This window comes from Mandrillus leucophaeus, unplaced genomic scaffold (genome assembly GCF_000951045.1).
Source record: "Mandrillus leucophaeus isolate KB7577 unplaced genomic scaffold, Mleu.le_1.0 Scaffold68, whole genome shotgun sequence".
Lineage (NCBI taxonomy): Eukaryota > Metazoa > Chordata > Mammalia > Primates > Cercopithecidae > Mandrillus > Mandrillus leucophaeus.
In genome coordinates, this window is record NW_012107363.1 from 3,256,937 (window position 1) to 3,277,089 (window position 20,153).

At 48.8% G+C, this 20,153-nt stretch overlaps 1 protein-coding gene and 1 long non-coding RNA gene across 2 annotated transcripts in view; both read right to left on the bottom strand.

Annotated features, from left to right (window-relative positions):
- Positions 1 to 6,308: 6,308 nt before the first annotated feature.
- LOC105555299 lies at positions 6,309 to 8,906 on the bottom strand. Its single transcript, XR_001008454.1, has 3 exons — positions 8,613 to 8,906; positions 8,305 to 8,406; positions 6,309 to 8,202 (listed from the first exon to the last, which is right to left on the bottom strand). It is a non-coding gene; the product is annotated as an uncharacterized LOC105555299 (long non-coding RNA).
- An 8,789-nt stretch (positions 8,907 to 17,695) lies between these two features.
- The window catches only part of ACOX3 (acyl-CoA oxidase 3, pristanoyl), a 53,404-nt gene continuing 50,946 nt past the window's right edge, over positions 17,696 to 20,153 (bottom strand). The window contains exon 18 of the mRNA XM_012002174.1: positions 17,696 to 18,488. Within this exon, the coding sequence (XP_011857564.1) occupies positions 18,369 to 18,488 (120 nt within the window). The 3' untranslated portion in view covers positions 17,696 to 18,368. The remainder of the gene's footprint in view (positions 18,489 to 20,153) is intronic.

Sequence of the window (20,153 nt, forward strand, 5' to 3'; positions counted from 1 at the left end):
ACAGGGAATGAATGTTTATCAGTCTGCCGGGGCTGCCATAGTGGGGTTCTACAGACTGGGGGCTGGAACAACAGACACTTATTTTCTCACACCTCTGGGGGCCTGACAGTCTGAGATCAAGGCGTCAGCAGGGTTGGTTTCTCCTGAGGCCTCTCTCCCTGGCTTGCAGATGCCGCCTTCTGTCCGTGCCTCACCTGGTCATCCCTCTGTGTGTGTCCGTGTCCTCATCTGTTATAAGGATACCAGTCAGACTGGATTAGAGCCCACTCTGATGACCTCACTTTACCTTAATCACTTTTTTATTTTTATTATTTTGACACGGAGTTTCGCTCTTGTTGCCCAGGCTGGAGTGCAATGGCACAATCTCAGCTCACTACAACCTCTGCGTCCCAGGTTCAAGTGATCCTCCTGCCTCAGCCTCCCGAGTAGCTGGGATTACAGGCATGTGTCACCACTCCCGGCTAATTTTGTATTTTTAGTAGAGACGGGGTTTCTCCATGTTGGTCAGGCTGGTCACAAACTCCCGACCTCAGGTGATCCACCCACCTCGGCCTCCCAAAGTGCTGGGATGACTGGCATGAGCCACCGCGCCCAGCCTAATCACCTCTTAAAAAGCCCGGTCTCGGCCAGGAGTGGTGGCTCACGCCTATAATCCCAGCACTTTGGGAGGCAGAGGCGGGTGGATCACGAGGTCAGGAGATCGAGACCATGCTGGCTAACAAGGTGAAACCCCAATCCCTACTGAAAATACAAAAAAAAAATTAGCGGGGTGTGGTGACATGTGCCTATAGTCCCAGCTACTTGGGAGGCTGAGGCAGGAGAATCGCTTGAACCTAGGAGGGAGAGGTTGCAGTGAGCCGAGATCGTGCCATTGCACTTCAGCCTGGGCGACAGAGCGAGACTGTCTCAAAGGAAAAAAAAAAACAAAAACACCCTGTCTCCAAACACAGTCCCATTCTGAGGTCCTGGAGGTTAGGGCGTCAACATACAAATTGTAGGGGGATGCAATTCAGCCTGTAACACCTTGTGTGGTCATCACTCCAGGGAAGGACGTAAGGAGTCAGGACTCCCACAGCGTTGTGTTTGCAAAGGAAGACCCGGGACCTTCAAGGTCTTTGTTGCCAAACTCCTGTCCCTCAGGAGAGGCAGAGGGTCATCTCCTCCCTGGAGTGGCTTCTTGCATGCTGACCTCACTTCTGCAGGGGCCAGGAGGAACCTGCCTGCGTTTCTGAAGCCCAGCTCTAGCACATTTCACCCAGAGGCCAGGATCCCATGCAGAGCGCCAGAGGCTGAGGGCAGCGGGCTGGCTTCCCTTGGCGGTTTCAGAGTCTTTCTTTGGTGCTCTGTTATTTTATGCAGGGTTCCTACATAGGAATAGAAATGCGTACCTTAGAAACGCCTCGGTTACTGTAACTGGCAAGTGAGGATCTCTGGAAAGAGCATTTGTTCATTTAACAGGACTGGAACGCAGCCGCAGCTTCTTGCTTTTTTATATTTTTTTTCCTGGTGATGGTTTTTAAAGCATTTGAACTGCAACGATATTGCAAGAGGAAGAATGGACTTTTCCCGGGTTGGCAGACTCCATCTAGCCATGGCAGCCTGCAGCAGGATTTCTGTGGCTGCTCACATGTCCTGCCTGGTGTAGAGCTGGCTTCATCCAAGCTCCTCCGCTCACCACTGACCTCGGCTGAGCACCTCACAGATGGGTCCTGCGAGGGGCACGGCAAGGAGACATCCGTCCCCGGTCAGGGGGACAGAGGGGAGCCGGCCCCTCATGCACAGCCCATAGTTGGGGGACAGCAGAGCCCGCATCTCCTGTGGGGAGGGCAGCGACCCACTGGCTGGAGTGGCGAGGTCACGCCTGGAAGTGCAGCACTGGCGCAGTGGCCAGCATGGGCCCCTTCTCACTGCACCATCTAGACCTGCCCAATTCATTCCTTTAATTCATTAACTCACTTCTTCATTCACTCACTTCACTTGTTCATCATTCCGCCATCCCACTCCAGGGCTTGCTGAGCGCTTTCCCGGTGTCTGTGTGTGGCCCTGTGCTGGGAGCTGGACACAGGGACCCTCCAGACCTGGGCCCTGGGCTCCGCAAGCTTCCAGGCCACTGAGAGGAGTGGCCAGGCGCCAGTCAGTGCTGTCCTGAGGGCTGGGGCTGCTGCAGCCAATGGTGACAGAGGCACATCAAGTGATTCCTTCTGGAGAACAGGCCACAGCTGGGCAGGGGGGTGACGGGCTCCTGTGACCCTGACGCCAGGGGGAACTCAAGTCTTGCTGCCTATACGACATTCACATCCACGCAGAGGCTGCTGGTCAGGGATGTGGGGAAGAGCGGGGACGGCACAGATGGGACGCGTCCCCCCAGCCATCCTGGGTTGGGAAGGCCTAGATGGCCGGGTGTGGGGGTGGTGCTCACACAGATACAAAGTCCAGGCTCCACAGAGGCCAGGCCTTCTGTGCAGGACCAGAATTCACAGACAAGGGCCCGCCCAGAGCTCACACTGCGGCCACCCTAGATCCTGAGAGCCCCACGCTGAGGAGGGAGAACCGGAAGCAGAGAGCAAAGCCGGTCTGGGCACACATGGGCAAGGGCACAGAGAACACAGGGCGGGACTGTTGTCCTCACCTCAGCAGTTTCCCCAGTGCACGGATGGCCCCTCCCCTGCCCCCAGGGACACTGACCGCCCCCCTTTCCTCCTCAGAATTCAGGCCCAGTGAATAGGCAGAGGTCCTGAGACCGTGGCCATCAGAACGGTCTAAGAGTACAGGAAGAAGCACAGATTCCTGGGCCCAGCTCCTAGGGTCCAGTCTGGCCACAGCCTCTTTGTGTGCTCAGGACTCTTAGAGACGTTCACATATATTATCTCCACCGATGCTTACGACTCTGGAAGGCAGGTAGTTCTACAACCTTTACAAAGGAGGAAACCAATTTGGAAAGGTTGAGAAACGTTCCCAACGTGCCATTTCACAGCAAATGACAAAGTTAGGATTTGAACCTGGGCCTAACTCCCAAGTCTGCTTACTACGCTCCTGTGCCACGTCCCAAAGGCTGGCAGAAAAGACATCCACCAGGGTCTTTAAGGATGACGACGCAGGCAAATGTTCCTAAACAATTATTTTGTTTTTAGAAGCCTTGCTCTGCAGCAAATTAAAAAACAATTCAAGAGATGTCAAGAATTTTTGGCAAACAAATAACGCATCTAAGAACAAACACCCAGGGAGGACGCGTGGGCAGCTGTTCTTGGGTTGTTTTCATTCCCCGAGTGCTCCGCCCTGTAAGACTAGATGTGTGTTTTCTCTTGCAAAGCAAACAGTTTAGCACAATGTGGGCCTCCTTGCTTGAAAGGTTTCAGATGGAGCTTGTGAACCACATAAAAGGTTAGGCAAAACTTGCTCCCAACTCAGTGCAGTGGCTGGGCACAGAGCCCCCAGGGACCGAGCAAACCTCCTCGTCTGTCTCCTAGGCCTGGGTGTAAATGGAGGAGGTGAAGGGAGGAAGGTCCTTTCACAAGTCATTGCACATTTTCCCTTCACGACACAACACGGGGCTCCCACTGACCACTGTGGAGCTGGGGACATCCTCCTCCAAGCATCGCAAAGCAAACCAAGTCCCTTCCTGGGTGGCTGCTGGACAGGCTGGCGGGATGGAAATGCGCTGAGGTCAGTCCTTGCACTTCAATGGGTGCAGGTGGGTGGAGCCTTCCCGGAAGCCACAGGAACACCGGGTTCTGGGTTCTCATGCAGAGCGGCCCTGACCTCCCAGATTTAGGATCAAAGCCCACAGGCCAAGAAAAACCCTCTAATGTAAGCGGCATGACAGCAAGTGGCCCCAGAGGGGAATGCAAAGGCGAGAGTGCCGGGAACCACGGCACAGCACACGCGGCACAGGCCCGCTCAGGCCAGAGACCGAGCGCGTCTTCCCCTCTTCACATGGAGAGTAGAGGCTCCGGCAGGGCCACAGGGGAGCCACCCAGCTGGGCTCCTCCGCAGGTGCCTGTGGGGCCAAGCAGTCCCCACTGTGGCCAATGCTGGGGCTCCATGCAGGGAGCCTGTCGTACCCAGCCCAGCTGCCTCGAGCAATTAGGAGGTGGCTCCCACACCAGGAAGGACAACCCCAAGGTTCCTCGGTCTGGTCCAGAGAGACAGGATGCTCACAGGCAGGCAGCAGCTCCAAATAGAAGCCTGGGCTCCACTCCAGCCATGGCCCCAGGGCTCAGGAGAGCCACCCAGGGTGGACAGAGTCACATCTGTGCATGCCCACCTTGCACCGCAGAGGGACCCAAAAGTGCTCTGCCCTGGTTTTTGTAGCCTGGGTACCACTGGGCTCACCGAGCAGATGCATTGCAGAGTATCCCATCTGGGAGGACCAAGGCCACACCCTGGGCTGTTCGGGTCATTTCCTCCTTTTTCCAGGGTGTTGCATTCGGTCAATTCTGCAGGAGAACTGCAAGCCAGAGAGGGAAGAGCCGTCATCCATCCAGGGCCCTGTCCTCCTGCAGCCATGGCCTGTAGTTGTGCTTCCACTGTGGTCCGTGATTCCCATGGCATGCCCCACTCCGTAGGGTGGCTTTGGCCTTATCATGGTGGCAACATGGCTAAGGCCACCTGAAGCTCCTCAGTGGCCATGGCAATGTCCCCCAGAAGCAAGAAGCCACTTCTGTCCCAACGTCCCCAGCCAGTCTTTAAGACTGAACCCAACAGGACCCTTGGGCTCGGCCTCATCACTGAGCCAGTCCCTGGGGCCAAGGGGATGGAAGGTGCTGGGGCACTTCAGCCAAGGTGAGCCAGTGCTGGGGCAGGGCAGCTTCCCAAGGCTTGGGGCTGTCCACATCCAGGGAGAAATCTGGACAGAACTGGGGTTCTGTTAGTGAGAAGGAAGGGTTGGAAGTTGGACAGGAAGCCCAAAGGGTCCACCACATAAGGAGGGAAGCCAAGACCCCCTGACTTCCAGGGGATCCATGGCTGGGACATGCTTCAGATGGGGCCACGGCCCTATAGGACCCATGAAAAGCCTGGGAAGTGTCTTAGTAAAAGGCCCACATGAACAACATCAAGCAGGAAGGCAGCTTCTTGTGATGAGGTGCTCCTATGGCACATGCTGTCCCCACACAGTGCTATGTGTAGCTAGGTGCTCGCTAAACACTGGTCAGATGGACACTCCCTGCTGGCCGGCAGCCCAGGGACTGGAACCACCTGAAACCTGGAGGGCGGGGTGGATACACAATGATGGGGGAACGTGATTCACGCTTGGGCTGAGCCGTCAGAAGTGTATCCAAACCAAGCTTCCAAGTGGCTGCTCCATGTCAACTACACATCCTAAAATGAAAGCGTTCCCACGCCTCTGCCACCATCAAGATCCTTAGTGACGACAGCTGCAAAGACCTCAACCCCAAGATATTTCTGGGCTTTCACAGATGATGGGGTCTGGCTGATTTTTATCTGCTTCATCCGCCTGTGGTTTTGAGATGTCTCTGCATGCATGGATCCCAGCTGGTTCCGTGTAGCCTCAGGAAGCTCACTCTGTGTTTATGCTCAGGATGAGAAACTTCTCTCTTTCTGCAGGCATCTCCCTTGGTGAGTCACAGAGATTTCTGGCCGCGGGCACAGTCACGGACACACACTTGTGTCCACTGCCAAGCAAGACTGTCTTTGCAGTCCACCCTCCACACAGCATCAAACTAATGTGAAGGCTGAAGGCATTCCCATAATGGCAGACACCAGGCAATGGTGCCCCAGCACGGTGTGGAAGATTGTTCCGGCAGGGCCAGCAGATGTCATTAGATGGGAAAGTTAAATGACGGGTAAAAGTTTTGGAAGGTGTATTAGTCCGTTCTCACTCACACTGGTATAAAGAACTGCCCAAGACCGGGTAGTTTATAAAGGAAAGAGGTTTAATTGACTCACAGTTTAGCATGGCTGGGGAGGCCTCAGGAAACTTACAATCATGGTGGAAGGGGAAGCAAACACGTCCTTTTCCACATGATGGCAGGAAGGAGAAGTGCCGATTAAAGGGAGGAACGTCCCTTATAAAAACATCAGATCTCATGAGAACTCATTCACTATCACAAGAACAGCATGGAGGTAACTACCCCATGATTCAATTACCTCCCACCAGGTGCCTTCCATGACTCGTGGGGACTATGGGAACTCCAGTTCAAGAGGAGATTTGGGTGGGGACACGGCCAAGCCATATCAGAAGGGTAAGGGTAAACCATCACTATTTGCCAATGATAGAGAAGGAAAATCAAAGAGAATCCATGAAAAACCGTAATAATAAAAATAAGGGTTCAATAAGGTGACCAAAATAAACAGACAAAAACCACACAGCTTTTTATCAAAAACAGCTTGAAGAAATAGTCTTAGATGGGAAGACCACTTACCATGAAGATACAGACTCTCCTGATGTGAATCTAAAAGTTAAACAAAACCTCCAGACAAACTCCAGAGAACATTCTTTAATATGGGGGTGGGAGAATGCTCAGACTTGACAAATAACACCAAAGTTCACATACATAAGACATTTTTGGGAAAGATGAGAAATGAGGCTTTATTTGCTCCAACAGATATTAAAAGTATGAGAACTACAACCATGAAAACAACAGAAGCTGATGTGAGAAACAACAGTAAATTTAAACAGTGCAGACAGAGGTCCAGCAACAATGATTTTAGCACTCATACAGGTGGCGTTTCGGTCAGTGCATGATTCAGTGGGCGAAGCATTTCAGATCCTTGTCTCACATCACATCTCGAAATACATTCCCAGTCAATTAAACACGGAAACGTACTCAGAGAAAAAGAGATGAAAATGTAAATAATTTTGGTGTGGGAAAGGACTTTCCAAGCATGATCTCAAAGGCTAGAGCATAAGAGTCTTCGTTTTAAAATGTGCAAGTATTTCTGATTTAAAAATGTAAACTTTAGCAGGTTACATCAAAAAGAAAAAAAATACAGTTAAATGGCAAATGATGCCTGAGGAATAATGATTTACAGTGAATATGTTACAGGTTTGCTGTGCTTAATAGGTACAAATATTTTACAAGCCAACAAAATATTTTCAAAACGAAATGCTTTATTAGATAGAGAATAAGAATGGGCAGTTACCACAGCAGAACAAATATGAACAGACTTCAAGCATAGGGGAAGGCATGTTCAGCCACAGGAGGGGCAATAAGAAGGAAATCTATACAGAAGACACCAATTTTATGTTCCCGTCAGGTCGGTAACAGGCAGAGAACAAACACGCCACTGCTGGCAAGACTTCTACATTCTAGAGGGAATGAGGGCTTCCTGCTGAACATGCTGGGAAGAGGAGACTTACCAAGCACTGTCTGCAGGCCGGGCTCTGTTGCTTTCATGCATTAACCCGTTTTAACACCAACAACAGCAGGATGGGGAAGATTCTCTTATTCATTTCATCAATGAGGGAAGTCCCACATCCAACAGATAGTGCAGCTGCTGTCCACCCAGGAGCTTGCCCTAGACTCTGCTCCTTCGTTCCCACTTGTTGCTCCACCCGCCTCACTGCCTCCCACCCTGGCGGTTTCAGAAACCTCCCCTGTGCAGAGCGTGTCTCAGCAAAGCCACTGGGACCAACCCACCTACCGTGATGCATGCGCACGGATGGCTGCCACGGAGCAGAAGCCTTGAACTCTCCATCTCTAGGAGGAAGTTTGCTAATCTTGTACATTCATGTTACTGGACTGGGAAAATGGCTGTGACATGACTTTAAGTGGAAAAAGATGTCCACAGAGTACGACCCACTTCTGATACGAAAACCACACACACGTACACAGAGGAAGAAAGTGGGCATGAGCAGAACGGTGCACGCTAACATGATCCCAGCAGGTGAGAGGAAGAAGTGTGCAGAACGGCGCACGCTAACACGATCCCGGCATGTGGGTGGAAGGAAGTGAGCAGAACAGTGCACATTAACACGATCCCGGCCTGTGGGTGGAAGGAAGTGAGCAGAATGGTGCACGCTAACACGATCCCGGCCTGTGGGTGGAAGGAAGTGAGCAGAACGGCGCACGCTAACACGATCCCGGCCTGTGAGAGGAAGGAAGTGAGCAGAACGGTGCACACTAACACGATCCCGGCCTGTGGGTGGAAGAAAGTGAGCAGAACGGCGCACCCTAACACGATCCTGGCCTGTGGGTGGAAGGAAGTGAGCAGAATGGTGCACGCTAACACGATCCCGGCCTGTGGGTGGAAGGAAGTGAGCAGAACGGTGCATGCTAACACGATCCCGGCCTGTGGGTGGAAGGAAGTGAGCAGAATGGTGCACGCTAACACGATCCCGACAGGTAAGTGGAAGGAAGTGAGCAGAACGGCGCATGCTAACACGATCCCGGCCTGTGAGAGGAAGGAAGTGAGCAGAACGGTGCACACTAACACGATCCCGGCCTGTGGGTGGAAGAAAGTGAGCAGAACGGCGCACCCTAACACGATCCTGGCCTGTGAGTGGAAGGAAGTGAGCAGAACGGTGCACACCCTAACACGATCCTGGCCTGTGAGTGGAAGGAAGTGAGCAGAACGGTGCACACTAACACAATCCCGGCCCGTGAGTGGAAGGAAGTGAGCAGAATGGCGCACGCTAACACGATCCCGGCCTGTGGGTGGAAGGAAGTGAGCAGAACGGTGCATGCTAACATGATCCCGGCCTGTGGGTGGAAGGAAGTGTGCAGAACGGTGCACGCTAACATGATACCAGCAGGTGAGGGAAAGGAGAACAGTGCACACTAACACGTTCCCGGCAGCTGAGAGGAAAGCAGACACCAGGGCCAGGAGACGGGGGCCCTCGAGGGGGTGCAGGAAGGACTTTGGGGCAGGGGCAAGTCACTGTCAATGTCCGGCTTCCGGCTTCAGTGCTGAGTAGAGCATCACGGGCATGAACCAAGGGGTACAATGAATCAAATTCTGGGCCCAAAAGTAAATCAATTAAATCGGCGGGGCAACCATTTCTCCATGTGGAGTTATAAGTGATATCTATTTTCATCTTTAAACTTTTCTACATTACCAAAATAGCACCTAACAATCACGTTAGTTTTACAATCAGAAAGCGAGTGGCAGAAAGCGATGACATTAAACTGAACATTTTTATTCCAATTATTCAAGTTTTTCCTGTGCAATGTTTTCAAATGTTTTATTTTCAAAATGACCATCACAAAAAAATGTAGTTTCTAGAATGTCATGGCTACACCTTAACCTAACCCACTCTTGCAGTGGGGGCAACAGCTTTGGGAGCAGGGACCATGTGTGGGGGCTGCACCCTTGCAGTGTGTGGCCTGGACACGGCCCAAGCCCTCCGCTGCCCACAGACAACACTTTCACATTAATTAGTATGCATGCCCATCAAATCCTGCTGTAAACCAAAACTAAAGTTCTAAGTCCCCCAGCCGACTGAGTGGATCCCCTTTCAGCCAAGGGGACCCAAAGATACCTGAAAACCAAGTTCAGGCCATGAATAGGAAGGAGGGTTGGGGAAGCCTCATTATACCCACCCCCCCTTTGGAATTTAGACACAAATGACCAACATTAAAATGACAACAGAGATCCTAGACTGACAAAACAGACTCTTTGTAGCAATAAGATACCCAGTTCAACCGGACTCCAGTGTGGCATCACATGACAGATAATAGCCCTGAAGGAAATCAAAGTATTTTACCCCAAAATATATTTCCTTGACATATTTTGAAATGGCCCTTGCAAAGCTGTCTCTCGTGGGGGAAATTTGCTTTCTGCAGAGAATCTGCTTCCCTTATTAGGCTTTTTCTGGAGAGTCTGACACCTTTTAAGGTCCTGTAAGAGACAAACACATCTATTCTCTCTGAAGCCTGCTATCTGGAGGCTTCATCAACATGACAAAAACCTTGGCTTCCACAATCATCCTCCCCCCACCTTAACTCAAGCTGAGTTCAACTCTTTAGACAAAGCTTACCTCTTTCAACCCATTGCCAATCAGGAAATTTTTGAATCTACCTGTCAGAGACGTGTGAACCAGAGAAACTCCATCTAGAATATGAGCTGGGTAAAACAAGGCTGAGACCTACTGGGCTGCATTCCCAGATGGTTAGGTAGTCTAAGTCACAGGATGAGATAGGAGGCCAGCACAAGATACAGGTCAGAAAGACCTTGCTGATAAAACAGGCTGCAATAAGGAAGCTGGCTGAATCCCACCCAAACCAAAATGGCAACAAGAGTAACCTCTGGCCCTCCTCACTGCTACACTCCCACCAGTGCCATGACAGTTTACAGATGCCACGGCAACATCAGGATGCCACCCTATATGGTCTAAAAAGGGGCGGCATAAATAATCTACACCCTGATTAGCATATCAAGAAATAACCACAAAAATGGGCAATCAGCAGCCCTCAGGGCTGCTTCGTCTAGGGGTAACCAATCTTTTGTTCCTTTACTTTCTTAATAAACTTGCTCTCACTTTATGAACTGGCACTGCATTCTTTCTTGCGTGAGATCCAAGAACCCTCTCTTGGGGTCTGAACTGGGAGCCCTTTCCTGTAACATCTTTCTGGTGACCATGGAAGGAACCATAGTGTGGAAACCCTTGACCCAAAGGGTAACTTTGGGTAAGTGGTGGGGTCTGGTAACATCTTTCTGGTGAATCATGGAAGGGATGATACTGAGGAGACCTCTCGATCCAAAAGAAGTAGACTGCACCACTGATTGGCGGACTTTGAATAAGTGGTGGGGTACCTGGGTAAAGGATGGGATTGGGTTAGAGGCCCAACTTGGGGGACTTAGAGTCTCTCCTAAAACACAGTGGGTTAGAGGGGCCTCTTAAGAAAAGGTAAGGACGCCTGACCAACCCTGGGTTAGAGGCCCCTCTCAGTAAGGTCCCTCTAGGTAAAGTCCCTTCTGGCTAAGAACAGGTTTGGCACTACGGGATGTTAACTGCTATTCTCTTTGGATTAATCTGCCTTGCACTCTTTGCTGATGGCTGTGAGTGACAGAATTAGGCACGTACAGGATTGTGGGACTTGGGGAGTTTTTTCCTCCCTAAACGGGGAAACTTGAGAGCTGATGGGACTGTGGAAAAGATCCCTTCATGACCGACAAGCAGCCACCGGAACTTTTCAGTGCGGCTGCAATGGATAGGTCTTTCTCTGACCTCCCTGAGCGCCTCGCGTTCCCCATGCTGCCTCAGGCAATGCTTTTCTCTCTCTGTGCAAACTGGTTGAATAAATTGTAAAAATAATTGTTTATCTCCTGTAAAGTTTTGATAAATGGAATAAAGGATTTGTGAGGCTAGTCTTCAGCTGTAGCCAACCAGGTCTGGTGTGATTTGCGCATCTTTCTGTATTGTTCTGTCATAAAGAGGAGTGCCTTGAGATAGAGCATGGACTTAGGATACCTGTAAGCTTGCTTTTCAAGACAGCTCAGCAAACCGGTCAGTTACAAACATTGCTGCAGGTCCCTGAAAAAACTGGATGAGGTTTCCTTCTTGTCTTCTATGTTCTTGGGAGCTTGACCTTGTAACCACACGGCCATGCTTTCTCTTTTCACAATGGTGGCCCAGGTTCAGGGTTCAATTCCTGGCTTGGAAAATAAGTTATCTCCTATGTATTTATATGTATTATGTGTGTGATGTTTATATATGAAAGAGCTTTAATTGGTTTAAAAATAAGTGCTTAAATATTTTGTCAGAAAAGTAAAAAGTGTAATACCTTTTAGTTCATATGACTTAAGTAATCTTTGGGAAATAAGGATTTTTAAAGATTATTGGTAAAATGAAAATATCTTCAAACAAGTAAACATGTGGTCTAAATTATGCAGGTCAGATATTAAGTTTGCTAAATGCTTTAAGGTCATAAACTGCTTCTTTGACTTTTAAAATTTATTCAGTTTCCTACTCTGGAGCATTAGATTCCAGATAAGGCCAGGGACATGTGGAGTTAGCCATGCCCCTAGCTATGCTGGAGTCAGCCTTTATCTGCACTTCTGCCTGGCATGTCCTAGGCTAACTTCCACACCTGGTACACAATTAGAATCCCCAACTTACCAAGGTTTTCACCAAAAGTAAGTCACTAAGAATTAACATTGTAACATGTAATTAAGACTGCTAAAAAAAGTTTTAAGTGCAAGATGTGTAAGAAAAGTGAAATGTGTCTTTTGTTAAAAGATTATAAGAAGACATGAGAATGTGAATTTTTCTTACCTAGATGAAAGGGTTAAGAGATTGTTTTAGGCCGGGCATGGTGGCTAACGCCTGTAATCCCAGCACTTTGGGAGGCTGAGGTGGGTGGATCACGAGGTCAGGAGATCAAGACCATCCTGGCTAACATGGTGAAACCCCGTCTCTACTAAAAATACAAAAAAAATTAGTCGGACGTGGTGGCGGGAGCCTGTAGTCCCAGCTACTTGCGAGGCTGAGGCAGAAGAAAGCCGTGAACCCAGGAGGCGGAGCTTGCAGTGAGCCAAGATCACGCCACTGCACTCCAGCCTGGGTGACAGAGCAAGACTCTATCTCAAAAAAAAAAAAAAAAGAAAAAGAAAAAGGATTATTTTAAATTAGAATCAAGCTGAAGCTTTAAGCAAGTTGTGGAAGGCTTGTGAAAAGTTAATCTTGTAAAAAAATTCTGTGTCTGAACAAATTGGCTAAAGTTAAAGCAGTATTATTCAGTTTTTCTGTAAACTGAACATTGGAATAAAAGCACAACAGGTTTTTTCTTAGAGCAAAAACCTCCCTATGATCTGCTCTTTAATAAAAATGTGTAAAGGTAAGTTATCAAAGGCTTATGAGAATCTTACCTTATGGCCAAACTGATTAACATTGAAGATATTTGTCTATAAGATTTCATTAAGAATTAATTGGGTTTGACATCAATGGTGCACTAATGCAACAGTGACATTTGGCTTATTTGGTACAAAAACCACTCAGGAAGCATTATCAAATGTGAACTGGTGTTTGGTTTTCTTTGGGCTATATTTATATAAATGTGTTATTGGTATATGTTTCAAAAATATGGGAAAATCCTATAATTCTAATGTGATTTAGTGTATGTTATTAATAATTATAATTGTTACATAAAATCATTGTATGCCAAGAAGGCAACCAAATTTCATGTTTTTGATTGTGGCTGCCCTAAAACATTTTGTTATCCACAGACAATTGTCTTGTTGTAATCCTTTTTAGAAGGTGGTTTACAACCAACTATAGAGCTCTAACAGGTAGTCTTAAATGCAGGTTTTTAATAACTTTGGAAATTGTGATATTAGAAGAGAGAAAAAACTTTCAGAACTCTCATAGAAAGCTGAAATGTTAATGAATATCAAGCAAAACAGGCGTTAACTAAATTAACCGAACCAATAAAAAACTGAAGTAATGTTTTTAACTTTACTTAAAATGTTGCTGATCCTTTGTTTTGTTTTTCAGAATCAAGGAAACTTTTCTTTTGAGCTATTTACAGCTTTTAGCAATTGAGTAAAATATACTCCTGAGTAAACTATACTCCTGTGAACAAAATTTGGAGCATATTTCTCTGATTTCTTCAGAATTTGGAAACTGTCAGTATTCTTAATTTATGGCAATATAGTTATTTGCATAAGCACAATAAAAATCTGATTTCTTTTGTAACAGGACACAATTAGAAAAACTGGTTATTTTACCAAGGCTTTAACTGGAATGGGATGCTTTGCATTAAGGAATCACACTTGACTTGTAAAGCCAATAAAAGCCCCTTGGGGAAACGCCTCATATTTTGTCTTCACAGTCCCTGTATGGGGTTCCTGACCTGTGGTAAGTAAAGAATATCACTTTCTAACAGGTCCAGGAGTCCCAAGTTATCTTGAGGCCTCAAGAGGAGAGGAATTTATTCAACTCATAAATATTTGAGGGTACAAACCCGTGGCAGGGCCTGGCTCTAAATAAGTCTTATCTGAGATTCCTTCTATGGAACAGAGTTTCCATCAAAGCCAATTTAAAAAGAGCTTATGTGAAAAACAATTATTCTTGCTGTACTTTATACAAATAATCAGGCCAAGTATAATGAAGCAAATCAGTCTTACCATGATTTGTCTTTAGTAAAAATGGAAAATGGGAAACTACAGAAATTAGTTTCAAGAACTATGGCACACTTCTTAAATTCTAATTTCATCAGTTGTTTTTAAGTTTGTTTCTGCAATTTAGGCTAACCCTGCTTATTCCTGTGAACCAACCAGTGATCTCTGCCTGCTGCTCAGAAGAAACAAGAGGGATGGATAATGTAAAAATCTGGATCAGTATTCTAATTCTGGGCACATTAGAATCAGCGAACAACCCCATGTCAGCCTGGTTCCACCAACTGCTCAGTTCATGGAAAGCCTTCTAATTCGGTTTACTTGTGATAGTTTTGCTTATTCTGTTATACTGCTGTTCTACCCTTTGTGTAGGAATGCAGGATAAGCTTACTGAATGTTTTCTTAAACAATAATCTTTCAGACATCACCTTTTGTCAGAACTCAAGTTATGAATGGCTTTCACCATTCCAAGGCTTTCTGGCTGAGCTCTTCTCTACCCTGAACAGAAGAGACCTTAACAGGCAAGGGTATCATTGACCCTATTCAGCCTGAAGAAGTTACAGAAGATGGTTCTTCATCCCTCTGCAACCCTTAGGATTAAAGGTTCTCTTACAAAAGGGATGGGGGAAATGTCAGAGGTGTGTGAACCAGAGCAACTCCATCTTGAATAGGAGCTGGGTAAAATGAGGCTGAGACCTACTGGCCTGCATTCCCAGACACTTAAGGCATTAAGTCACAGGATAAGATGAGGTCAGCACAGGATACAGGTCATAAAGACCTTGCTGATAAAATGGGTTGCAGTAAGGAAGTCAGCTAAAACCCACCAAACCCAAGATGGCCATGAGAGTGACCTCTGGTCGTCCTCACTACTACACTCCCACCAGCGCCATGACAGTTTACAAATGCCACGGCAACGTCAGGAAGTTACCCTATATGGTCTTAAAAGGGGAGGCATGAATCCACCCTTTGATTATTATATCACCAAGAAATAACCATAAAAATGGGCAACCAGCAGCCCTTGAGGCTGCTCTATGGAGTAGTCATTCTTTTATTCCTTCACTTTCTAAATAAACTTGCTTTCACTTTATGCTATGGATTCACCCTGAATTCTTTCTTGCATGAGATCCAAGAACCCTCTCTTGGGGTCTGGATGGTGACCCCTTTCCTGTAACACACCTATACTTAGAAGCTCGTTTTCAGACCTTTCTGGGCTGAACCAATGTGCACCTTCCATGCACTGACTGACGTCTCTGCCTCTAACTTCTGTCCCCCTAAAATGTATAAAATCAGGCTGTAACTCAGCAATCTTAGGCAGCTATTCTCAGGACCTCCCAGGGCTGTGTCACAGGTCATAGTCTTCACATTTGGCTCAGAATAAACCTCTTCAAATATTTCACAGAGCTTGGCTTTTTGTCAACACTGCCAGTAAAGTGTGCCAGCTCCCAAATTTGGGGAACGAGGACCTTTCCAACAGGTGGATATGAAAATGCAAACCACATGGTGACATCATGGCCACAGGCGTCGCAAAGCTCTCCTGCAAGAGAACTCGTCATATCTGACATGGTGACATAGTGGCATTGCAAAGCTCTCCAGCACGAGAACCCGTCGTGTCTCACATGGTGACACTGTGGCATCATAAAGCTCTCTGGTATGAGAACCCATCGTGTCTGACATGGTGACATCGTGGCCACAGGCATCACAAAGCTTTCTGGCATGAGAACCTGTCATGTCTCACATGGTGACACTGTGGCATCACAAAGCTCTCTGGCACGAGAACCCGTCGTGTCTCACATGGTGACATAGTGGCCAGGTGTCGCAAAGCTCTTCTGCACAAGAACTCGTTTGTGTCTGACATGGTGACATAGTGGCCAGGCATCGCAAAGCTCTCCAGCATGAGAACCCGTCGTGTCTCACATGGTGACACTGTGGCATCGCAAAGCTCTCCAGCATGAGAACCCGTTGTGTCTGACATGGGGACTTTGTGGCTACAAGCAACACAAAGTGCTCCTGCATGAGACCTGTCGTGTCTGACACCAAAGTCAAATGTGTTTATTTCTGTAAAGCTTGAACATACCCTTGACCTTGAACAACTTCTATGACCTGCTGGTGGAAAAACAGGTAGTTTCAGACCAAGCGCTGGACTAGACCACAAACCAAGGTCCCAAGTGATAAAAAAGGCAAAACATGAAAACCCCTCCAGAGATGCCCGAAGCTCAGTTACTTGGGAGACAAGGACAGCTGGGGCCTGCTCCAGAGGGCAGTGAGGCAGGAGTGACCGTGACTCCAACTCAGGCTGGCCACCACCAAGAATCTAGCTGCGGGCACATCAGAGGACTTCGGAGCCTGTTCCTTCTTGCTTAGAAAAGCTACAGGTCTAGGCAAAGGAGCCGTCCCCTCACACACACACAGTCTGAGGCGTCCTGTGAGGGGGACCCCGATGGAAATCTGCATGACCCTGGCTGACAGCCCACCCAGGCCCAACTGCTCTCTTGGGCTGGGACCCCCAGGCAGTGGCGCTGGGGACCCCTGGGCCCGTGGGGCCTGTGGGTGGCAGCCTCAGTGGGGAATGAGGCCCTCCGACGCTGGCAGGCACCACTGACGTGTCCTCTGGGTTTGTACTAGGAACCGCCCCACCGAAATCGCCAAGGGCCTGAGCACTCTCTCCCATTCCCATTCTCTCTGAAAGCAGGAAGAGTATCATCGACAAAACACACTTAAACCATGAAGAGTTTGTTTAAACCCAAGGAAGCTTCTAAACCAGAGCAAGATGAATTCAGGTGGGGGTTCTCCTGGGTTCAACTGATGATGGACACCAGCGTCTCAGCCTACCTATTGCGTCTGAGCGCTGTGCTGGGGCCCTCGGGCACCAGGGAGGCCCCATGGCTTCTCATCCCACTCGGCCACCTCCTGCTGTCTGCCTGCGGCAGTGTCCAGCCTGTTGGGGCCGGTCTCCTCCTCTGCAGACACAGCTAACGGCACAACTCACCCCACACAGTTGGCTGAGGGTCGCATAAGATGATAAATCCTGAGTGCTCAGCAAGGCGCTGGCAGGCGGTAGGTGCTCATCAAAGAAGCCACTAATTACCCCTCAGAGGCCCCTGGAGCCCCAAAGGGGTGGGATGTGGTGGTGGGGTGTCCTGCCCCTTTTCGAAACATGAAAATGAGCTTGAGAAGTGGTTTCCGGTGCTGGAAATTCAGTTTTTAAAACTATTCTGGACCATGCCCTTCAGACGCTCAGAAGTTCTCTGGGCTACTCGGAAAAATAAGAACTGGTCCTGGTTGGGTCAGCACCATCCTGAGACACACTGGGCCGTCCTGAGACACACTGGGTCACATCTGTTTGATGAACTGTGGTGACAAGAGCGTGGCCACAGGGGTCAGGGGGCACCAGAGTGACCCGACTCCCTGCTACTGATGACAAAGCCCTTTCCATGCCCTGAGCAGATGACAGGTTAAGAAGCAGGACCCAGACGCCAAGACGGCACTGCTCTGGGAACCTAACACTGGGAAGGGAAGCCAAGCCCACGGCCCTGCGGGGAGCAGGAGTGACCGGGGAAGGCGTGCACCGATGGCCCCGGTCTGCTGCAATCAGGCTGTGGCCAGCACCATGGGGACAGGCCACATGTGTGCAAGGACCTGCTGGGCAGGTTCTGCAGGAACAAACAGATCAAACATGTTACGAATAAAGTGATTTGTATATAACTGGCAGGGGGGTGGGGGTTGGAGACTGAATTGCCCACTCAAATCATTACTTTTTAAAAAAACATTTCCTCGACAGACATTTCCAGCTCCACAAAAGAAAGTAATCAAATAGATGTTCCTCTTTAAGTCTTAAACCATGACATTCAGATGATCTATGTGCAAATTAATAAGGTTATAACATAATTTGATCAGGTGACAAAGCCGAGGGAGAGCTGACAAAGAACCAGACTGGCACCACTGCCTTCTTAATGAAGTGGAGCTCTGGAAAAAATCTAGACAAATCACAGGTTGTCTGACCAGAAAACCCCTGACTATGAGCTGTCTACTACTTTAGAGTCAGGAGCTGAACCCTGAAAACTGAATGTGCGAAATTCTAATGATCAAAAAACCCACGGTGCGTCAGGCAGACATGATCACGTGCATTTCTTTTCCACGCTGCAAATCACCACAATCCCAGAGTAGCCCAGCCGGCCGGGCGCCTCCCTCCCGTCCGCCTGGGCGGTGAGGTCAATCAGCAGTTTAGGCGCAGAGGTGCGGGCTCAGAAGGCAGCAGCAATCTCCAGCGTGTTCTGGAATCAGAAGTTGAGGTCCACGTCTGATTAGTTCCCTTCGTTTCATTAGACTTGGCTGAATGTGTGCCGGCGCCACTACAGCTTTGATTTCAGACTTCCTATGACAGGTTTGTTCACAGAAAACTCTGGCCACCAGGACGCCCGCTCCAACACCTTGCTTTCCTGCAGGACAGCGCCCCAGAGGTTTTTGTAGAGCTGCAAACAACACGTACACAGCAAGTGAAGACAAAGAAATAAGAAGGAAAAGATTCCTAGACAGCTGAGTGTGCAAATGCAACTCCTCAAAGTTTTTGTTAAAAACACAGGAAATTCGGCCGGGCGCGGTGGCTCATGCCTGTAATCCCAGCATTTTGGGAGGCCGAGGTAGGCAGATCACCTGAGGTCAGGAGTTTGAGACCAGCCTGACCAACACAGAAACACCCCATCTCTACTAAAAAAAAATTCAAAATTAGCCAGGCGTGGTGGCACATGCGTGTAATCCCAGCTACTCAGGAGGCTGAGGCAGGAGAATCACTTGAACCTGGGAGGCGGAGGTTTCGATGAGCCAAGATTGCACCATTGCACTCCAGCTTGGGCAACAAGAGTGAAACTCAAAACAAACAAACAACAACAACAACAAAACGGAAATTCTCTCACTTTTTAGAGAAATTTTAAAATGATTTAAATTTATATGAACTTTTTTTTTTTAGTAGAAAACAATTAGGAAAATTCAATTATAAAGTACCATAAACACACTTATAATGAAAATCACCCCCTCGCCCTCGCCCTCTTCTTTGGAAATTATTGGCTGGGTGAGGTGGCTCGTGCCTGTAATCCCAGCACTCTGGGAGGCTGAGGAAGGCAGATCACTTGAGCTCATGAGCTAGAGACCAGCCTGGGCAACGTAGAGAAACCCCATCTTTAAAAAAAAAAAAAAATGCAAAAAATTAACTGGACATGGAGGAGTTCACCTGTAGTCCCAGCTACTTGGGAGGCTGAGGTGGGAGGATTGCTTGAGCCCAGGAGGTTGAGGCTACAATGGGCCGAGATCGTGCCACTGCACCCCAGCCTGGGTGACAGGGTGAGATCCTATCTCAAAAAAAAAAGAAAAGGAAATGATTGTGGGCGGTGGACACCCTGTTTCTTAGTAATTGCAGCCACCACAGGATTCTGCAAGGCTGCATCGATGGCCGCTCTGAAATCTGCTCTCACACCCCAGGCCGCTACAGGCCGCACAGGTGGCACATGGCCACCAGCAGCAGGACGCCCTCGCCTGGTGGCCCTTACTGGCTGACTCCGGGACCTGGGCCACCACACCCTGCTCCTCTTGTCCTGCCCCAGGCCAGCAGTCCCCTACGGGATGTGCAGACTTCACTGCTCTCAGCCTAAGCAGCCTCACTGGGAAGATGGGGAGAGACGCTCCTGTCTTGGAGGAAGGCTGTACAAACAAAGGGCGAAGCGCGGCTAAGCAGACACTTCACCGTGCAGGTGGGAAGGGGCAGCCCAGCCCATCTCCAGAGCCTGGGGAGGTGGTCTGTTTTGCATCCAGCTTATGTTGATCCTTTTATTCAGAAGAAACCCCTCTGCCTGTCCCCGCTAAATACACTTAGCAACCCCTCCTCCCCACTCTGCTACTCTGGGCTCCACAGACGCAGATCCAGGCTGCTGCTCCACAGGGCCTAGGTCCCAGCTTACGTTTCACAGTTTGGAGCAGCAGGTTTGGTTTAAGGATGGTCTCAACTCCCCTACGGCTCTGTTTGTTCATTTACAGTGAATTTCTTACCCGGCAGCTCCTGGTTAATACACCAGTTCCTTGCAACTGGGAGAAATGTACTTTCTTTTTTTTTCTCTGAGATGAGGTCTCTGTTGCCCAGGCTGGAG